Source organism: Lathyrus oleraceus, chromosome 5 (assembly GCF_024323335.1).
Source record: "Lathyrus oleraceus cultivar Zhongwan6 chromosome 5, CAAS_Psat_ZW6_1.0, whole genome shotgun sequence".
NCBI classification, from domain to species: Eukaryota; Viridiplantae; Streptophyta; class Magnoliopsida; order Fabales; family Fabaceae; genus Lathyrus; species Lathyrus oleraceus.
In genome coordinates this window covers 371,152,133-371,171,913 of record NC_066583.1, presented here as the reverse complement: position 1 = coordinate 371,171,913, position 19,781 = coordinate 371,152,133, and the positions used below count along the sequence as shown (strand labels likewise).

The 19,781-nt window shown below is 34.2% G+C and overlaps 2 protein-coding genes across 2 annotated transcripts; one reads left to right on the top strand and one right to left on the bottom strand.

Annotated features, from left to right (window-relative positions):
- The first annotated feature begins 2,528 nt into the window (after positions 1 to 2,528).
- On the top strand, positions 2,529 to 3,226 carry LOC127084828 (putative lipid-transfer protein DIR1). The gene is made up of 2 exons (XM_051025346.1): positions 2,529 to 2,908; positions 2,984 to 3,226. The coding sequence occupies exons 1-2, from the start codon at positions 2,596 to 2,598 to the stop codon at positions 2,989 to 2,991; spliced, it is 321 nt and encodes a 106-aa protein (XP_050881303.1). The 5' UTR covers positions 2,529 to 2,595; the 3' UTR covers positions 2,992 to 3,226.
- LOC127084826 (sodium/hydrogen exchanger 4) lies at positions 3,185 to 7,882 on the bottom strand. The gene is made up of 14 exons (XM_051025345.1): positions 7,575 to 7,882; positions 7,144 to 7,262; positions 6,963 to 7,060; positions 6,801 to 6,860; positions 6,412 to 6,458; positions 6,133 to 6,324; positions 5,915 to 5,961; positions 5,690 to 5,756; positions 5,035 to 5,135; positions 4,866 to 4,967; positions 4,545 to 4,689; positions 4,392 to 4,454; positions 4,204 to 4,287; positions 3,185 to 3,908 (listed from the first exon to the last, which is right to left on the bottom strand). Exons 1-14 carry the CDS (start codon positions 7,764 to 7,766, stop codon positions 3,609 to 3,611), a joined length of 1,617 nt encoding a protein of 538 aa, XP_050881302.1. The 5' UTR covers positions 7,767 to 7,882; the 3' UTR covers positions 3,185 to 3,608.
- Positions 7,883 to 19,781: the final 11,899 nt, after the last annotated feature.

Below are 19,781 nucleotides of genomic sequence, written 5' to 3'. Positions count from 1 at the left end.
AAGGTTTCAGTATGTAATATGTAAATATTGTGTTTGGAAGATCAAACTCTACTATCAATATCACTTTTGCTATCATAGTCACTTTTTTTTAATAAGAATTAAGTTCATTGTTTCTACTATTAATCTTAAAGAATTTTCCTTGTGGCTAAATTGTTACTACCTTTTATTTAGAAGTTGCATTTGTTGACTTCTATATTCTATATCGGTGATAAAGCTCAAATCTTAAAGTGGGAGATGAATTTGATGGGTTAAAATGTGTAATGAAGAATAAGACAAACAAGATTATTTAATTTCACACATTTTATTAGGGTATCCAAATTGCTTAAAAGGAGTGATTTAGTTGAATAAATGTGTTATTGATACTGCTATAAAAAATATTTTTTGTAATCTCATTCTATCTAGTCTAAAGTATCAATCGTGATAGAATCTATTTCCTTAAGCACTTTCCTTTTATTTTCATTTTTAAATCACTTTTCACTACGGTTGAAATTTTCAACCGTGGTAAAAAGTAGTGTATGGTCAAGAATTTGAATCCTATCACTTACAGTTTTGTTTTTTATTTATTTTTAAATCACTTTTTACCACGATTAGAAGTTCCAACCGTGGTGAAAAGTGACGCATAGTCATGAGTTCGAATCCTAACACTTGTAATTTTGTTTTTATTTTATTTTAATCCACTTTTTACTACGGTTAGAACTTTCAACCGCGGTAAAAAGTCACTCAGCGTCATACGAAAATATAAGTGTGTTTATTAAGTTTCTTCACCGTCCTTAAACAAATATTTACCGTCCATTTAGAGAGTATCAACGCTCAACATACTAACATTAGTGATCCGTGTGAAACCTAAAACTTAGATGAACTTCTAACTTAGACGAACTTTTTATTCTACCTCCAAACATCATCTTCCATTTACGACACTCTATTTCTCCTCTAAACCAAGCTCGAAAACACCATTTCTTTCATAAACAAAACTCGAAAACATCATTTCTTTCATTAATAAATTTCAGAAATCCATCACGTCTTATCCAACTTGAATGAGACAAGGAAAATATGGATACAAGTTAGCAATGTTAGTTGTTGTTGTTATTGTTCTTTTTTTTGTTGTTGTTCTTGTTGTTCTTGTTCTTATTGTTGTTTCTGTTGTTGATGTTGTTGTTGATATTGTTGTTACTCTTGTTGTTGTTGTTATTGTTGTTGTTTTTGTTCTTGTTGTTCTTACTGTTTTTGTTCCACTACTGCATGTTTTTTAATTAAAAGACATACAACAACGGTTGTTTAAAGTAACCGTTATGACTTCTTGAGACATACAACAACAGTTGTTTAGAGTAACATTTGTGATAGGTTGCACGCTACTTGCCTTATAATCATGGTCGCACGATCATGGTGGAAAGAATCGTACGTACAATCATACTTTATCTCATAACAGTTGATCGAACGTGATTGTATTCTTTTTCTAACTGTTATGAAGGGTGTTTTTCATATTACTAGTAGTGTGGATAAATTGAGACTGAAATGAGTAGTAGAAACATTACTATTAAAGTGGTATATCATTTATATTAAAATTATGTGATGCGTTTTATAGGATAGTTATGTAGTTAAGGATAGAGTAAATGTCTAGAATTCACATGATTAATGTTATGTGTTTTGTATAACTGTTTAAGTGCTTCAATGCTTTATATATATTTGTGTTTAGTGAAAATAAATGATGTGTTATAAAATATGTATATTGTGCCACAGTAAATTGTATAAATGTGTCATGATGAATTGTGTAAATCTACTATGAGTATAAGAAACGATTATGTGAACAATAAATGTGAGTTAACTGGTGTGTTATAAGTAAACTATAAAAATTTGTTAAATCCAAACTTCCCACTTGACAAAAGCCCTTAAAAGTAAGAGATAATATGAGTCTACAAAAAGAGAAAGATAATATTATAATTGAAGGTCTGAGGGAAGGCTTCGTTGTCATACAAGAGGGCGTGACAACTCTAACGTGGAGAAAAATAATTCTATAAATTCGGTTGACGGAGATTTAAGATGGCATAAAAGTCTATCTAAGATTTGTTAGACTATGCATTATAAAATTATTATGTTCGCGTTATAAATGTTTAATTATGGACGCGTAAAGAGTCTATTAAAAGTTAGATATATAACTAGATGCAACTCAAAAATATATTTATAAGTGGGTGATATGTATCTCGGATTTGTAGCATTAAGTTAAACTCAACCCAACAAATAATAATACTAACTAGGTTCATGTTCAGGCCATAGTTAGTAAAACAATTTTAGTTTATTAGCAAATAGGCCAGTTTAAAGATTGTTTTATTGTGGTCAACATCTCATCTTTACTTGTTGTATAAACCTATCTTGTGAGCATCAATCAAGTGAATTCACATGATACACCTAAAACCAAGTGAAGCTAAGTAAAATAATATTGCAACTTACACACCTAAAACCATGTGAAGCCATGTAAAATAATATTGCAAGTAGCAATAACACCCTAGAGTCTAAAACTTCACTATATATAAATTAACATTATACCTTGTTTGTTCATAACATTATACCTTGTTTGTTCATAACCTAGTTTAGGAGAGTATGACAAAGACTAATGCCAAGGTTTTGATTATGAATTGGTTAGTTTTTGTTGCATTGCTCATTACATTGTTTGGTGGTGCCAAAGGTATTGTAATATGTAACATTGACACAAGAAAGCTAAACTTATGCAATGCAGCAATTACTGGGAAAAACCCTCCAAAACCAAGTGCAAAATGTTGTGCAGTGATTAAAAAGTGTAATTTGTCTTGCCTTTGCACATACAAGTCTCTTCTACCTGCACTTGGAATCAACCCTACAAAAGCGTTGGCCTTGCCAAAAAAGTGTGGTCTAAAAACACCACCTGGATGTAGAGGTAATTAACCTTGAATAGACAAGTTTTATTATTAATCTTGGTATCAGTGTTTTGTGATTGTTCATTATTTTGCAGAGACTTGAAGCAATTATTGAGAATCACTTGTCTTAGAAATGGTTAATTAAGCACCCTTCAAATAAATTAGTTAGTTTTCAATTTGAGTACCTTTTCCATGTATGTATGCAAGATGTATGATGTATCTGTTTCCTATCTGTTAATCTTTACATAGTTATTTGATGTACTAAAAAATCATGAAACAGAATATGTTTCACTCAGTGACAAGAATTTCAAGTCATATATATCACTTGCTTTACACCTTAATCTGGAATCTATATTCTTATAATTTAAACTTAAAATAAAAAACGTTCACAAAATCGACTTGTAAGACATTATGCAACAAACCATCTCACTTGCTCGTGAAATTAACCGGAAAGAACTAGTGTTTTTATCAACCAATTTTTTTTCCAAAGAAGGCATTAACTCAAAAAGTGCGATGTTTCTAACATGCCTCAGGATTGATCAGTCTTAAGAAACTAACTACTACCTTAGAGCTTCAAGTTCACGCTTTTATGTGATAGTCGTCCTGAATGCACGTTGAAGCCACTTAATCTTCAAAAGTGGACTAAAGAAGCTCATCATTTGTTTTCCAACTTTCAAGTGCATCTCTTAGATATCCAATATGATTTGTTGAATTGCTTTGCTAGCACTCTAAAGTGTCAGGGTTAGAGCAAGGTCCTCCAAATATAGGTCTCATGTACGCATCATCAAACTTCCTCCAATAGTAATGTATGGTGTACACAGGACTTCCTATTAACATGGATAGGCTTTCCTTTGCGCGGCTAATGTTGGTTTCTGTTGACTCATGGAAGGATAGCAAAGGTAGATTCAAGTCCCCAACTGGTGACCCCGGCTCCGATGATTCTTCATGTCTGGTGTTTATCCTTCTTACATGGTGGGGAAGAAGATATCTAATAAGTGGTTTTGTGAGACAACCAAACACCTGCAATGCCATCATTTCGGTTATATTGAAACATTCTGAGAATAATCAAATGAAAGATAATTTGCTTGATGATAAACTCTGGAAAGTTAATCTCTTATAGCTCCATCATGAGCATTTCTAAGTTTTTATCTGTTGCTACTAAGATTAAGAGCATATAGGAAAAAAAACTGATGTCACACGTTAGATCATTATTTTAAAAATGAGGGCATAACGGACCGATTTCTAGTCCGGTTTATAAAATATAATCTAGACAACCATCCTCTATCAAATCTATCGAAGGAGAATAACAACTCACCAGTGTAGTGAAAAGTACAACAATAATGGTGTTGGTAATCATTGTCGCTTTAACCGGGTCTGAAGTAACCCCAGAGAACGTGAACTGCATAAACAAAAAAAATTGAAAATTCAATGGCTCGTTATGCTACACTGGTATAAACTTCATTCTAACGACAATGTCTAGAAATGAAAACGTCATGAACATACCTGTTTGAAAGCCAAAGCGATGGAGACTGCTCCCCTCATTAGTCCAGCCCACCAAATGATTATCTGTATCATTCACAAAACATAAGAAACCGATCTAATTTTCTCAGATAACTGTTACACTACAAGACTATCATATAAAGCAGGAAGAGTAACCTGGTGTTGTAATGTGATACCCGGTGTTTCTTCGACGCGCCTATTCATATAATTGACAAGTGCGGAGAGGGGGAATATAAATGCAGCCCTCCCGAGCAATATTAAGAAGATTAAGCAACTGTAAATTCCCAACAAATTTCCAAATCTGCAATGAAGTTGACAAGTAAATATTTATGTTGCAATGAATCTCCCAAGTTATTTTGAAGATGATATTAGAAACACAAGGTCAATTTTACAAATTAATTTTAGTCAAAATCAGTTTTAGTCATCGTAGAACCAAAGATACACTTAATTGTATAGAGTCGTAGAGAAGTATAGTACCTTAAGTGGGTCATCCTCCACTTTTCAATGTCAAGGGCATCCATACCCACATAAAGAAATATGAAAGTTTCTGCAATAAACGACATTGTTGCAAACACATGCCTGGAGAAGAGAAACCAAAATCAGAAATCTCTAAGTTACTAAACTTTACCATGGACTAACCAAATACCTGGTTGTGGTTCTTGAAATTTCAGTCACATTATGCCATGCATAGTGTGACATTGATATTCCACAAAAGAAAACAGTAAGGATTCCACTTAGTTGAAGTAGCTGTATAAGAATTTTCAGTTTAGATGGATGGTGAAAAAAAAAGTATCTAAACTTAATAAAAAGCAAAAATCTCTAAGTTATATGACTGTCTGTTTTGACAAACTTATTTGATTTTTTCTGTCATTATAAATACTGGTATAAAAATTCGATAAATAGCTCATTTGCAGCTTATAGCAAAAGCAGTTATCTTGATAAGCACTTATGTAAAAGCTTACATAAGGTATTTCTACAGCAAAAGATAAAATAAAGTTAAATTGTTTTCATAAATTTTCCGAAACAGTCTCACAAAATCTATGTCAGTAGATAAGCTCAAAATAAGTCAATCAAAATAGACCATGGAACTTATGAAACAACTTATAGGTAAATTGAAATAGTTTAACTTTATTTTATCTTTTGTTGTAGAAATAGCTATATACATAAGAGCTTACTAGTATTTAATAAGCACTTATATTTTAAGTGCTTAACTAAGTTGTTTATTCAAACTGGGCCTTAGTTCTTTAGGCTTGTAACTGGTGCGAAATCAATAAAAGACAAAATAAGTGAGCATCCAATACCTCTGCCAACATGTAGGATAAATATGCCATTAACATCATCATTGAAATTTCACGAACACTTGAATGTCTGCATGCATATGCAGGGGAAAATTTGTTAACTTGTCCTCAAATTTTCACCTTCATAACTCAAGAATATGAAATGGGATTGTTGAGCTTTGATGTTTACATTTCAGATCAATCTTTAAATACTAGTTTTACAGAACTTATAGATAAAAATGTACATACTTTCCAAAGGTTAACGCTTTCAAGATATATGCTGTGACAAGTCCAGCCTGCATAAACAAAAATTCATCGAAGTAAACAGGAATTCCCGAGAAAAAACTACGAGCGTAATGCGATCGACTAACTAAAGAATTTATAGGAAGCCGTGAATTCAGCTAATAACACTTGAAAAAACATATCTTGGTCATTTGTTGCCTACAATGCTCATTAACAATACTCACTATGACTCCAAGCGCAGTGCTTGCTGCGAATAGATACAAGAAATCACCGATAACACGGAATGCCTTGCCGTCAAGTCTTGAAACATCAAGCTTTTGGACTGCATTGAAGAGTACAACTGATGTTGCATCGTTTACCACTCCTTCCCCAAAGACTAAGCTGTATAGTAAAGGAGTAGCTTCTTGATTAAGAACCTACAAGAGCCTCCAAATGCAGTATTTAAACTAAGATCATGTGGATATATAATTAAATGGATAAAGCTATTCACAAATCTAACCAACCTGTAGCGTACATACTGTGTCGGTTGAGGAGAAAATTACTCCTAAAGCTGAATCAAATTAAGATAAGCAAATTGTTAACCAAATACGTATATATAGATTATCGATCATTATTTTTAGAACAACAACTCCGATTCAAAAGAAAATAGATAAGAAAAACACAAACAAAGAACAGACGAGATTTAATCACGAAATTATTGTTCCTACGTGTCCAACTACAGACTGACTGCAGTGCAGTATCTTTCAGTTACTCAAGCTTAGCATTTAAGATTAGGGTTTGTATTTAAATGCTACTGTCCAATTTACAATAATGTTACACTTGAAATGTACCAACCAATTAAAAATATTGTATGTGTTTTTGCATAATATTGAGATGATGCAGTTAATCTTACCGAGATAATCTAGCGCTGTAAGGGAAGGGAAGCCCAACTTGGGAAACAGCCACCAGCTGCCTAGGTGAACCAAATGTAAGGTGAATCCATGAAAATTATCGAAATCGAAATAATAAAGTTACACACTTCACTAAAGAGAAAAACTAAAAGACCAGTCATTACCACCAGTAATAATAGATGTTGAAATGAAAACACCGACCACTCCAAACAGCATGATGGTCAAAAAGTTGTGGAAGAACTGTTTCTTCTTCACCTGAAATCTGTCAGAAAAGATAACTCAAAAACATCAAATTTTGGAATGTCTAGAGATGCTTCAAGTCTGAAACAAGAGAGAAAGTTTTACCCTGCATTGAATATTATAGGAGGAAGGAGATATATGAAGAATACTTCTTCATTAAATGTAAGGATTCGAGAACTTTTTCCCTGAGTTATTAACAATATAACCACTCCAGCAATGCACCCCTACCAAAGTGAATATGTTAGAGGCATAGAGTATATTATTAGCACCGAGACCTCTGAACAAAGAAGTGTCTGGTGTCTGACATGTATCAGAATATAATTACGTTCAATTTACTTATTTTTTCTAAAATTATTATCAGTGTCGATTTGTATATGTTCATGACAGATTTATCAGTGAAATCAACTAAATTTTCAACGGTTCATGATTAACAACAAATGGCTTATGTGCAATAAAACAGACAACAAGAATTATGATGAGACAGCAATATTAACAGAAATAGAAATTATAGATTTCATAACGAGTATGGATCTTACAACAAAAATGGCAACAATAGATTCATTAACCCATCGACTTTCTTCAAGCAAGTGACCAATGAGTAAACAGAGGCAAAGAACAGCGACAAAGAGTGTTATAGGAACAACCTGTGCATGATCATGAGCCATATTTTTTTCCATATCAGATGGGATATCAAATGCAACCCTCATCATGCTCATGATCATGGCCATTATTATTTTTCTTCAGTTCTTGAACAATGATTCTCTCACTCACTCAAACAACCTTTTGTACGGCAAAAGTTGATGTCAGACAATCAGGTTAAGTTTTTATATTAGGTGAATCTGAGTGAACCCTAAAGTGAAAAACAAAATAAAGATGTGCATGAACCGAAAGGATATAACAGAAAAGATGACACGTTTTATTAGATGCATGAAGTGTTAACGTGTCACTCTTTACCTTTAATTTATGTGTGTTATGTGTACTTTCCTTATTGGATCATCACATTATATTTGGATATTTGTTTTGATCATTTGACACTTAGTAAAAAATATATATAAATAAAAAAATTTACCAAAATATTCTTTATTAAATAATATTAGTTAAAAAATAATTAATAGTATATTTAAAATTGAAAAACATCATTCATTATAAAATCATTATTATTTTATATATTAATTTCTATGTATCTCTCCTACTTAAGATGTGTATTATAATTATGAAATGGAGGTGAGTTTCATGATATTGAACAAAATATTCATCCTATAAACCCTATATTGAATAAAATAGGATCAATATTGAACAAAATAGAGTGTGAAGATGTGTCTCTATATATTATTAATGGTTACGTAGATAGGAGGTGTATTCAGATAGATATATATCCTTGTCAATAAAATAGAGGTATCCAGAGATGCATCTCTAAGATACTCCATGTATCATTAATGGTGTTTTTATTCATTGAGTTGATTTAATTAACAACTCAATGATATTTCTGAAGATGGATATAGAAAAATATCAAGCGGAAAATTGAATACGAAAGAAGTGGCATGTACCAACCACAAATTAGGAAGTTGAAATGAGATGACATTGGATCCAAAAAATCTGAGTGTCCTTTTAAATTGAGCGGATAACATATGACGGATGAAACATGTAAATTTAATGTGATTTCTCATATACATAATCATGCCTTGACTGACAAGTTAGTCGGTCATTCCATTGTGTGTCGCCTTGTTCCGGAGGAGAGTGAACTTGTTTAGGACATGACATTAAACGTGATGGCACCGAAAAACATATTCACATCTTTGAAATGGAAAATACCTATAAATGTTTCAAATATCGAGCAAATAATGAACGTGTGTGTTCGAAACAACAAGATGGTAAGAGCACCAAAATATGAGATGCAACAATTGCTGAAACTTTTGGAAGATGATGACTATATTGAAACTTTTGTGAGGATAAAGTCATTGTCCGAGATATATTTTGGAGTCATCCTGATTCCATCAATTTGTTTAACACTTTTACCACCATGCTCATAATTGGTTCAACATACAAAACAAACAAGTATATACTTCTACTCTTGAAAATTATTGGTGTTACTTCTACGGGAATTACTTTTTCAATTGATTTTGCATTTTTTGAATCCAAAAAAGAGGAAAATGTTTCATGGGCTTTGAAAATATGGAAGACTATGCTGAAGGACTAAGAAAATGTGTCATAGGTAATAATCACCGAATGCAACACTACATTGGTGAATTTGGTTGCAACGGTGTTTCACACATCGTCTGCATTACTTTGTTAGTATCACATAATCAAAAATGTGAGAAGTCGAGTAAAACATGTGGTTGGCACCAAACAAATCAAATTTAAAGATGAAAAAATGGTCAAACATGGTGTGGTGGTGGAAAATATAATGGATGCATGGAATGGTATAATAAATTCTTCCACGAAATAATTATATGCCAAATTTGTAATACATTTTAGGAGTGTGTGTGCGAGATATCTATATTTGCTTAAATATGTTGAAGGCACTATGTTTTGGATCAGGTTAAAGAGAAGATTGATTATTCCTGGACCGATCAGATTCGACACTTTAGCAATATAATAACCAATAGAGTTGGATTTGCACATGTTAGACTGAAGAATCGATTGGGAAATAGTAAAGGTAATTTTTGTTGAGATTCGGGCGTCGTGAACCAAATGCTCTTAAACCAACATAATAAGATAAATACATCTTTTGGTTGGAGCGCTACTGTGTTAGAACACCGACTCAAAGACAACATCATTTATTCACAATTGGTTGGCCACATATCTCGGGCGACATTGAATTTTATTTTTCACGAAGCCAAGGGAGAAGATAAAGCATGTTCATATAGTTCAAAGTATGGATGTACACTTAGGAAGACGTATGGTCTTCCATGTGCTTGTTTAATTTCAAATAGTATGAATATTGAAAAATCAATATGTATGGATGAAGTTTTCACTCACTGGAAAAGACATTGTTTTGATGATGATGGTGCGATGAAGGATGATCAATCAAACATATCTATCATGATCGAGTGGGAAGTGATCCAAGAGAGATTCATGAAAGCTAATGACATCATGAAATTTCACATTAAAGAGCCAATGAGGAAGATTGATTGTCTAGAAACACTGGATTTGAAACAACCGTCGGAATTGGTTAAAACAAAGGGTGTCCCTAAAAAGGTCAAACAGATACAAAGTGATAACTCCACATGACGGTCTCCTTCATACTATGAATATGTTGACTCATATTTTCCAGATTCTCCGACTCAAAAATCCCAAAAAAAAAATATTTTTAAGGATGCTCGCATTAGTAAACCATCTCCTTCATTGTTGTTACCAAAAACACATTGAAGAGATGTCTGTTTTTATGCACAAATACATTGAGTGGATTGTAAATGTTGAAGGTTATGACAATTGTGGTTTTCAAGCTATTTCGGGTTTGCTCAGTAAAGGAGAGGACGACAATAAATTTGTTCATCGTCATCTTATACAAGAGATGATGACGCATAGGGAATAATACACAAAGCTATATGGGAACAAAGAAAATTATGATACAATTATCAATGCTCTTGTTCCTTGTCTTAGTGGTCCGACACCGTTTAAAAATGGACGTGCTTCCCGAAAATGGGAAATCTTATAGCAAATGCTTATGATAGGGTGTGTATTTATTTAACACGATATGGTTTCTCATAAACATTCTTTCCACTTCGGAGTAAGTCATCTCAAAATTCATCCAAACGCGTCATATGTATTGGTTGGCTATAAAAAACAACATTTTGTTCAAGTTTATTTGAAATTGGGATGTCCGATACCAAAAAGATCACCGGAGTGGGCGACACATTTAATATAAGATGTTGAAACTTAGTTGGATCACATTCTGGAAAGAATGGAAGAGTTCACCAAGTTGAGCGACATTAAAAGAGAAACAAATAAGGAAAGGTCAAAGAAGGAATCACCAATAGATTTAGGTAGTAACATATATTTTAATGCATTTTAGTTTTAATCTAATAATGTAACTCTTATTTGTATGTAATGTGTCGCATAATATTATAAAATTTGGTGGTAATTTTTGGACAATTTTTATACTGCATAATACACTGGTTTTGTGTGAACAATGGGTTGGATGGATCCGGAGATGCGTCTTTGAACACACCTTTTACTTATAAAAAATAATATAGGGGACTTTATGAATGTATCTCCACAAATCCACTTATTTTTGGAAAAAAGATCTAGCATATTCAGAAATGCATCTATGGAGGCACCTTTTAATCATTAAAAAATGAAATAGGGGATAATAAGGATGTGCATCTCCTTAAAGCCCCTCGATGATATGATAGAGTTTGTAAGGTCCTTATTAATATACAACTTATATAAATAGGGTCTCTCTTTCCATTTTCTTTATACAAACTAAAATGAATACATATCCTCCATCTTGTATTTATTTATTTCAATGTCGCAAAATCTCACTTCAACTTTGATTCTCCGAGGACATACTTCTCGTCGATATAAAATCGAAAATGAATACTCTCATGTGTTAACCATAAAATCAGAGAGTTGTCGAGCTCGAGTATCGTTCACCCTCGATTGATAATGAAGGGAAGATATGTTTCACCATGCTTAAGCTGAAGACGGGTGAAGATTTAAAGGTTATGTGGAGTATATTTTACCGTTTCTCAATAAAGAGTGTGATTGAATTGGATGCAACGATTGCAAGATTGACCGAAGATATTCTAAAGATGTTGTGATGTTCTGAACCATCAGTTTATAATTAAATGTAATGTAAAATCTATGTTAACGTTACATTTTATCTATGTAATATTTATTTTGAAGTTAATTTATGTTATTGTTTCATTATTTTTCCGTTGTTCTTGGTTGTTTATGGTTTGAATTAACATGACATATTCCGGAGATGCATCTCCAAAATTACCCTTTTACACATACGGAGATGGATCTTTTGACTTACTATTAGTAAAATAGGAGATCTCAACAATTTCATATGAGGTATGTATGAAAAAGATGCATCCAGAGATATATCTCCGAACTTACTTTTAGTAATATAAGGGATCTCACCAATTTCATATGAGATGCGTGTGAAAAAGGTGCGTCCGAATATGCATCTCCAGACGTCAAGGGCAATTGTGACTTTTCACGATGGTGGGGGAGCACATGTAAGGGTAAAAAAAGTAACCTCCTAATTATTTACGCTTAAAAATATCAGTTAACAATGATGTAAACAGGGTCGGACCAATCAACCCGAAGACCCATTCTAATTTAAAAAATAGACCAATTTTTTTTTTAAAAGTGCAATTATAATAATTAAAAGTTATACATAAAAAATATAATTATATATTAATCAAAAATAAATTTAATTATAATTATTTTTACTTTTGATCAATCTCATTTTTTATGTATTGAGTTTTTATTATATATTTTTTATTTATTGAATTTTTATTATAGTATTTTTATGTCTAGTAATATTAACGAAATAAATATTGACACTTTCAAAAGTTGAGGCCTCTCATAATTTGTGTGCGTGTGCGTGTTGAAAAGTATATCTTCGGCAAATATTTTTGTATCGTATCCACAGAGATTGGTTGATATTACCGCCGTTCTATAATTCAAATGTTATAAGTTTAGAAAGTAACAGGGTTGTTTTGTTTGGAAAAATATTTTGTGAGTGAATGTTAACAAAAACTATGAAGTGGTTTTAGTCAAATATAAAAGCTTGGCAAGATTGGAGTTCACTATTTCAAATGTTTATGATTCCTTATGATAAATAAATAGATTCAAGATTATTGATGATGTTCAAGTATCCTCTCAAAGTCATTTATGTCTAAATGATATCGTGATAATCACTATATTGATCCTTAGACGATCTCTCCACCTAACTATCAATATAGCAATCTTTAATGTTTAATACCAAAGAAGAGTAATGAATAAATCTATCTCTACAACTTATTCACTACTTGAAAATCTGTTTTATGTCTAAACTCAAGTAATCTCTCTCGACAACTACTCAAATCTGGTTTTCAAAGTAAAGCAAAAACAGTATTCAATACATCAACAATCTTTATCAAATATATAAATCAAAGTGAATACATAAACAGATGAGAATAGCTACTACCTCCAATCTTGACAAAAGGAAGTTTAGCTCCTCATCACCATTGTTACAAAGCAGAATGTTAAAGAAGAGAAAACTCTGTTTTCTCCCATACAAAATATCTCAATGTGTGAATGATAATGAATACCCTAGAATAATGTATTTTTCTTTACAAAAAGGGTTGACATTTCCCTAATTGGTCATTCTCATCCAAAGCAGAAAAGCTATTCCAAGGCAAACACCAAAATGGCAAAACCAGCTGGCCTTCAAAACAGCACTTTTGACCCAAAAATCAGTTTGCTGGATTCGCAGGGTTCGCGGCGCGAACTGACACTGTCATTAAGTTCGCGGGGCGAACTGAAGCTGCCTCAGTTTCCTTGCTTTGCAAGCTTCATCCAAAATCTTCCATATTATGATGCTGCAATCCAAAGCTTTCTCATCCAAAAATTCTACAAAACTAACAAATATGTGAAATAACTATTCAAAACAAAATAAATTAAACCTAATTGCATTTATACAAAATAGTGTGAATAAAAGTGTGTAATAACATCAAAACTTGGTAAAAGGGACCAATAAAATGATATAAAAAGTAGTACTAATTGGTCCCTAACAACTCTCCCCAACTTAGCATTTTGTTTGTCCCTAAACAAAAGTTTCCACCCTCACAACCAAGACAATAACACAAAAGATTGGAACAAGGATTTACCAAGGACATTCAAATGGTTCAAAAGTGTTTGGTAATTTTTCTCAGTTCATCTATCTTAATTCTAGACAAAACATGAATAAGGAAAATGGTTGAGTGCAAAAATCATTCCAATGGAATTCAAAACCATATATGTCAAAATTGAATCAAACTTACACACACATCATAATAATGATGAATAACATGAAGGGTTACTTTCACTCATCCAAGCAATTAAATCAACAACAACTCAAATCAGGCGGTTATCACAACAAATACCAAATCATGTGAAAAATGAGAATCAAGAGGTCTTTCAAAGGTTGTAATGTGGCTTAGGTTACAAGAAAGGATATGATTAAGAGAATTTACAAAGTTGCCTATCCTAAGGGAGCATTCCCAAACATTCAACTCTACACAATTTCCTTTTCCTTGGTCCCTAACTTTTTCTTTTTCTTTTTCTTTTCAACTCCACACAACCATGAGCATTTTCTTTGCTATTCTTTTTCTAATCTTTTTTCTATGCTCTATGGTTTCAAGGGTATTTTCTTTTTCTTGTTTCTTTTCAACTTTTCACCCTTTCATAACAATTCACTTTTCCAAGTTTCTAATCAACTTTTCACTTTACTCTCCCCAACTTTAGATTCCAAAACCAAATTTATTCAATAATGCTCCCTACTTAGACATAAGCAAAAGGCAAAATTTTCAACAACTCGAATTAAGGTTTCAATTGACACGAAAGAAATTAGGATTCATTTATTTCACAATTTTCAATTGATTTTTCAATGATCAATAAAATGAATCCTAAATTAAGCTCAAAGGGGTTTAACTTAGGATTATTCCTCACAAGGTTAGTTGATTCAAACTTTTTGGTCAAGTGGTTTTTCTCATAAACAATGCCTCTATCATTTTCAAAAAATTTACACACAAATAGCTTGATGCATGATTTAGCATGATAAGAATGAGTTAAAATAATGCTCGGTTTCCCGCTTTTTAGTGTACAATGGAAAGTTTCCTCACAAATGGTTAAGTCCTATTTTGATTCAAAGATGACATACATTTCAATGAGTTTATGATATGAAATTTGCACAAACCATCAAACTACTCATGTTAAGTCTAGAAAGCGATAAAGTGTACCTTGAAATACCGACACTATTTCTTATCATCACCACTCGAAGTGTCCTATGCTTCTTTCTTTGCGATCATTTCTCGGTTGCTTTAAGCTTGACTTAAGAGTAAGAACAATTTAACAGAAATGTTGGTAAACCAAGTTGATTAAAAACACACATAAATCTCAAATAGTATTCATGCACTTATCAAGACAAACTCTAAAATTCAACAAACTCATCAATCTTCCTTCAACTCATCGCCATGGGTTACACCACCTCCTGCACCCCCCAAAAAAAATTTGCCTGCCCTCAGGCCACTTAGCATAATCAACAAAATCCTCTTAGGAAGGGAATGAAGAGGGGAAGTTTTGAAATTTGGAGGTTTGGACGTGGAGTAGCGAGGTTGTTGAAAGAATCTCCTAAGTTCGTGAAAATAGGAATGAAACGAAAATGACATAAAACAAAAGTTTTTTTTTTTTTTTTTTTTTCAGTTCGCGGGGCGAACTGAAGGAAATTTCAAAAAAATTGGTTCTGCCATTCACTGTTCGCGGGGCGAACCTTGTTCGCGGCGCGAACTGAAGCTGTGAATTCAGTTCGCGGGGCGAACGGTAAAAAACAGAACCCAATTTTTTCAAAATTTAACACAGCAGAAATTCACACAGCAGAAAAAAATTAAAATGTAGACTTACAACGTTGGGTTGCCTCCCAACAAGCGCTTTGTTTAACGTCGTTTAGAGCTCGACGGTTCAACGGTCTTCACGATCCGGCTTTGTTACGCAACTTCCTCAAGGGCTTGGTTGTCTTCAAGAGGTTCTTGATGAACCTTCGATAAAATCTGATACCACCCGTTTTCGGAACTACTTGCACAACACTCACCCATTCACCATCGGAGATAGAACAAATCATCCCGGCCTCCAATAGTTTGACAACCTCCTTCTTTTTCAGCACTTGAATCAATTTGTCTTCCTCTTTTGTGGACAATGTATTACTAACGACCACCGGTTTAGTACAGTCATCACCCAAGAACAAATACTTCAAATTTGGCTCTAGTTTTGGCTCTTCCACTTCCTTTGTCATATCCAAGCCTTCGTTTGTCTCTTCATGATAAACAAGTTCTCCGCGAGGTTCTAGTTCATGCAACATTGCTTCCATCTCTTCTCCTTCATTTTGGGTCGAAACTTTGTAGACTCCGATAAGAGATTTCTCTGATGGGTTAGAAACATGAGCCTGGTTTGCGATCTCCACTGGTTCCTCCTTGGTGGCATCGATTCGGAAAGACTCACACTTACCATTGAAATGCCTTTTGGCTTCAAAAAGATTGAAGGCTACCTCTTCATCTTGCACCCTCACTTTCATTAGCCCATCATCTATGTCAATCATCATCCGAGCAGTTTTCATAAAAGGTCTTCCAAGAATTAGGGGTACATCACGGTCCTCATCCATCTCTACTATTACAAAATCCACCGGAAACAAAAATTTGTCCACTTTCACAAGCATGTCTTGAGCGATTCCGTATGGTGAGGTGGTAGACTTGTCGGCTAGTTGTAGAGTCATTCTCGTCGATTTAATCTCAACATTCCCCAATCTTTTTACAATGGAGAGGGGGATTAAATTTATACTAGAGCCCAAGTCAATCAAACCATTTCCAACGTATGTGCTTCCAATGGTTACCGGTAGAACAACCCGGCCCGGATCAGACTCCTTCTTTGGGAGAGTCTTTTGGATGATGGCGCTACACCGTGCATCAAGCAATATGGTCTCATCTTCCACGTGTCGCCTTTTCTTGGTAAGAATGTCCTTCATGAATTTAGCATACCGCGGCATTTGTTCTAATGCATCCGCAAATGGAATGTTGATTTGGAGTTGCTTGAAGATGTCCATGAACCGTGCATAATGCCTAGCATTGTCCTTCCTTGATGGTGCGTGTGGATATGGTAAATGTTGAACTGGACTGACCTTCACTCCTTTCTCTCCTTTCTTCTTCTTCCTTGGTTCGATTTCCTTATTCATTTCCGCTTCACACTGCTGTTCTTCCATCAATTGCTGATTCTGCTGTTTTCGCGGCGCGAAGGAAGATCGCGGCGCGAACTGAGCAGTTTCTGCCACTTTCTCCTTCCCACAGGCCACATCCTCATTTTCCAGCACAGCATCCATATCATTCTCAACTGTAATTTCCTCACCTTTTTTACTTGCCAACTCTCTACCGCTTCTAGTAAAAATTGCTTTACAATGCTCCTTTGGGTTGGGTTGAGTGTTCGCGGAGAAAGAGGATCCTGCAGTTTGTTCCGACAATTGTTTTGCAAGCTGACCTACTTGATTCTCCAAATTCTTGATTGCTGCCTCGGTGCTCTTCTGATTTGCCATGGAGGTTTGCATGAATTGTTGGAGAGTGTCTTCTAGCGTTGAATTTCCTCCTTGCGATTGTTGTCCTTGAGAATTTGGGTGTTGATAAGGACTTTGCTGCTGAAAATTCTGGTTGTTGAACCTTGATGGTTGATAACCTTGATTGTTCCTTTGATAGCCTTGATTTTGATTGTTCACATAACTCACTTCTTCTAGTGGAGGGCAGAAACCAGTAGGATGATCTCCTTGACATAATTCGCAACATGCTACTTGATATCGAACTTGAGAACCTTGAATTTCCTTCATTTGCTGTGGAAGCTTGGCCATTTGTTGAGTAAGCAACTCCACTTGTTGAGAGAGTAACTTGTTTTGAGCAAGAATGACGTCATTGGTATTTAACTCAAGAACTCCTGGTTTCCGTTGTGAAGGACTACGGTCATGATGACTTTGACGATCATTGAGTGCCATCCGATCAATAATGACTTTAGCTTCTTCCGCATTCTTTGACATAAGGGAGCCACCCGCGGTAGCATCCAAAAGTGTTCTGTGAGTTGATTGGAGCCCATTTAGAAAAATATGGATTTGAGTGAGCTTATCAAAACCATGACCCTTGCATTTTCTCAACATTGACTTGAATCTTTCCCAAGCCTCATTGAGAGACTCGTTGCTTCCTTGAGTGAATACTGCAATAGCCGTTTTGGCTTCCATGAATCGGGATTGAGGGAAATATCTTTCTAAGAACTTTTCTTCTAGCAAATTCCAATCCGTCATCACTCTTGCTGCTTGATCAAGGTACCACTCTTTTGCCTTTCCCACTAAGGAGTGTGGGAACATCCTTTTGAATAATGCCTCTTCACCCGTCTCATCAATTCCCGTAGAACCCGCAATCTCATAAAATTTGATGAGATGGGTATACGGATCTTCATGATCCATTCCGGTGAATGGATTTGCATAGAGAAGTTGGAGGATTCCGGTCTTCATCTCCGTATTTCTTCCTCCACGGGCAAATTGAGCATTTCTTCTTGGACTATTAGCGGACATTTCGGTACGATTATCCTCCGCCATGTTTCCTTCACAAGCCTCTACAACCACTTCTTCGATTGGAACAAGTGCGGAAGTAGATGCTTCTTCTCTCCGGTTCCTCTCTTCGGCTAGTTTCCTTCTTCTTCGTGTTTTGCTATTGAGCTTCCGAAGTGTTCTTTCAATTTCAGGATCGAATAGAAGTTGCTCCTCGGTTGCTTTTCCTCGCATGCACTAGAATCTACAAAACTAACAAACCAAGTGAAATAAAAGAGGGATAGCAGTAAAAGTAACAAAACTTAAAACAATGAATTATTGCAATGCTTGTAATATCGAACACCAATCCCCGGCAACGGCGCCAATTTGTTGAAAAGTATATCTTCGGCAAATATTTTTGTATCGTATCCACAGAGATTGGTTGATATTACCGCCGTTCTATAATTCAAATGTTATAAGTTTAGAAAGTAACAGGGTTGTTTTGTTTGGAAAAATATTTTGTGAGTGAATGTTAACAAAAACTATGAAGTGGTTTTAGTCAAATATAAAAGCTTGACAAGATTGGAGTTCACTATTTCAAATGTTTATGATTCCTTATGATAAATAAATAGATTCAAGATTATTGATGATGTTCAAGTATCCTCTCAAAGTCATTTATGTCTAAATGATATCGTGATAATCACTATATTGATCCTTAGACGATCTCTCCACCTAACTATCAATATAGCAATCTTTAATGTTTAATACCAAAGAAGAGTAATGAATAAATCTATCTCTACAACTTATTCACTACTTGAAAATCTGTTTTATGTCTAAACTCAAGTAATCTCTCTCGACAACTACTCAAATCTGGTTTTCAAAGTAAAGCAAAAACAGTATTCAATACATCAACAATCTTTATCAAATATATAAATCAAAGTGAATACATAAACAGATGAGAATAGCTACTACCTCCAATCTTGACAAAAGGAAGTTTAGCTCCTCATCACCATTGTTACAAAGCAGAATGTTAAAGAAGAGAAAACTCTGTTTTCTCCCATACAAAATATCTCAATGTGTGAATGATAATGAATACCCTAGAATAATGTATTTTTCTTTACAAAAAGGGTTGACATTTCCCTAATTGGTCATTCTCATCCAAAGCAGAAAAGCTATTCCAAGGCAAACACCAAAATGGCAAAACCAGCTGGCCTTCAAAACAGCACTTTTGACCCAAAAATCAGTTTGCTGGATTCGCAGGGTTCGCGGCGCGAACTGACACTGTCATTAAGTTCGCGGGGCAAACTTTGTTCGCGGGGCGAACTGAAGCTGCCTCAGTTTCCTTGCTTTGCAAGCTTCATCCAAAATCTTCCATATTATGATGCTGCAATCCAAAGCTTTCTCATCCAAAAATTCTACAAAACTAACAAATATGTGAAATAACTATTCAAAACAAAATAAATTAAACCTAAACGCATTTATACAAAATAGTGAGAAT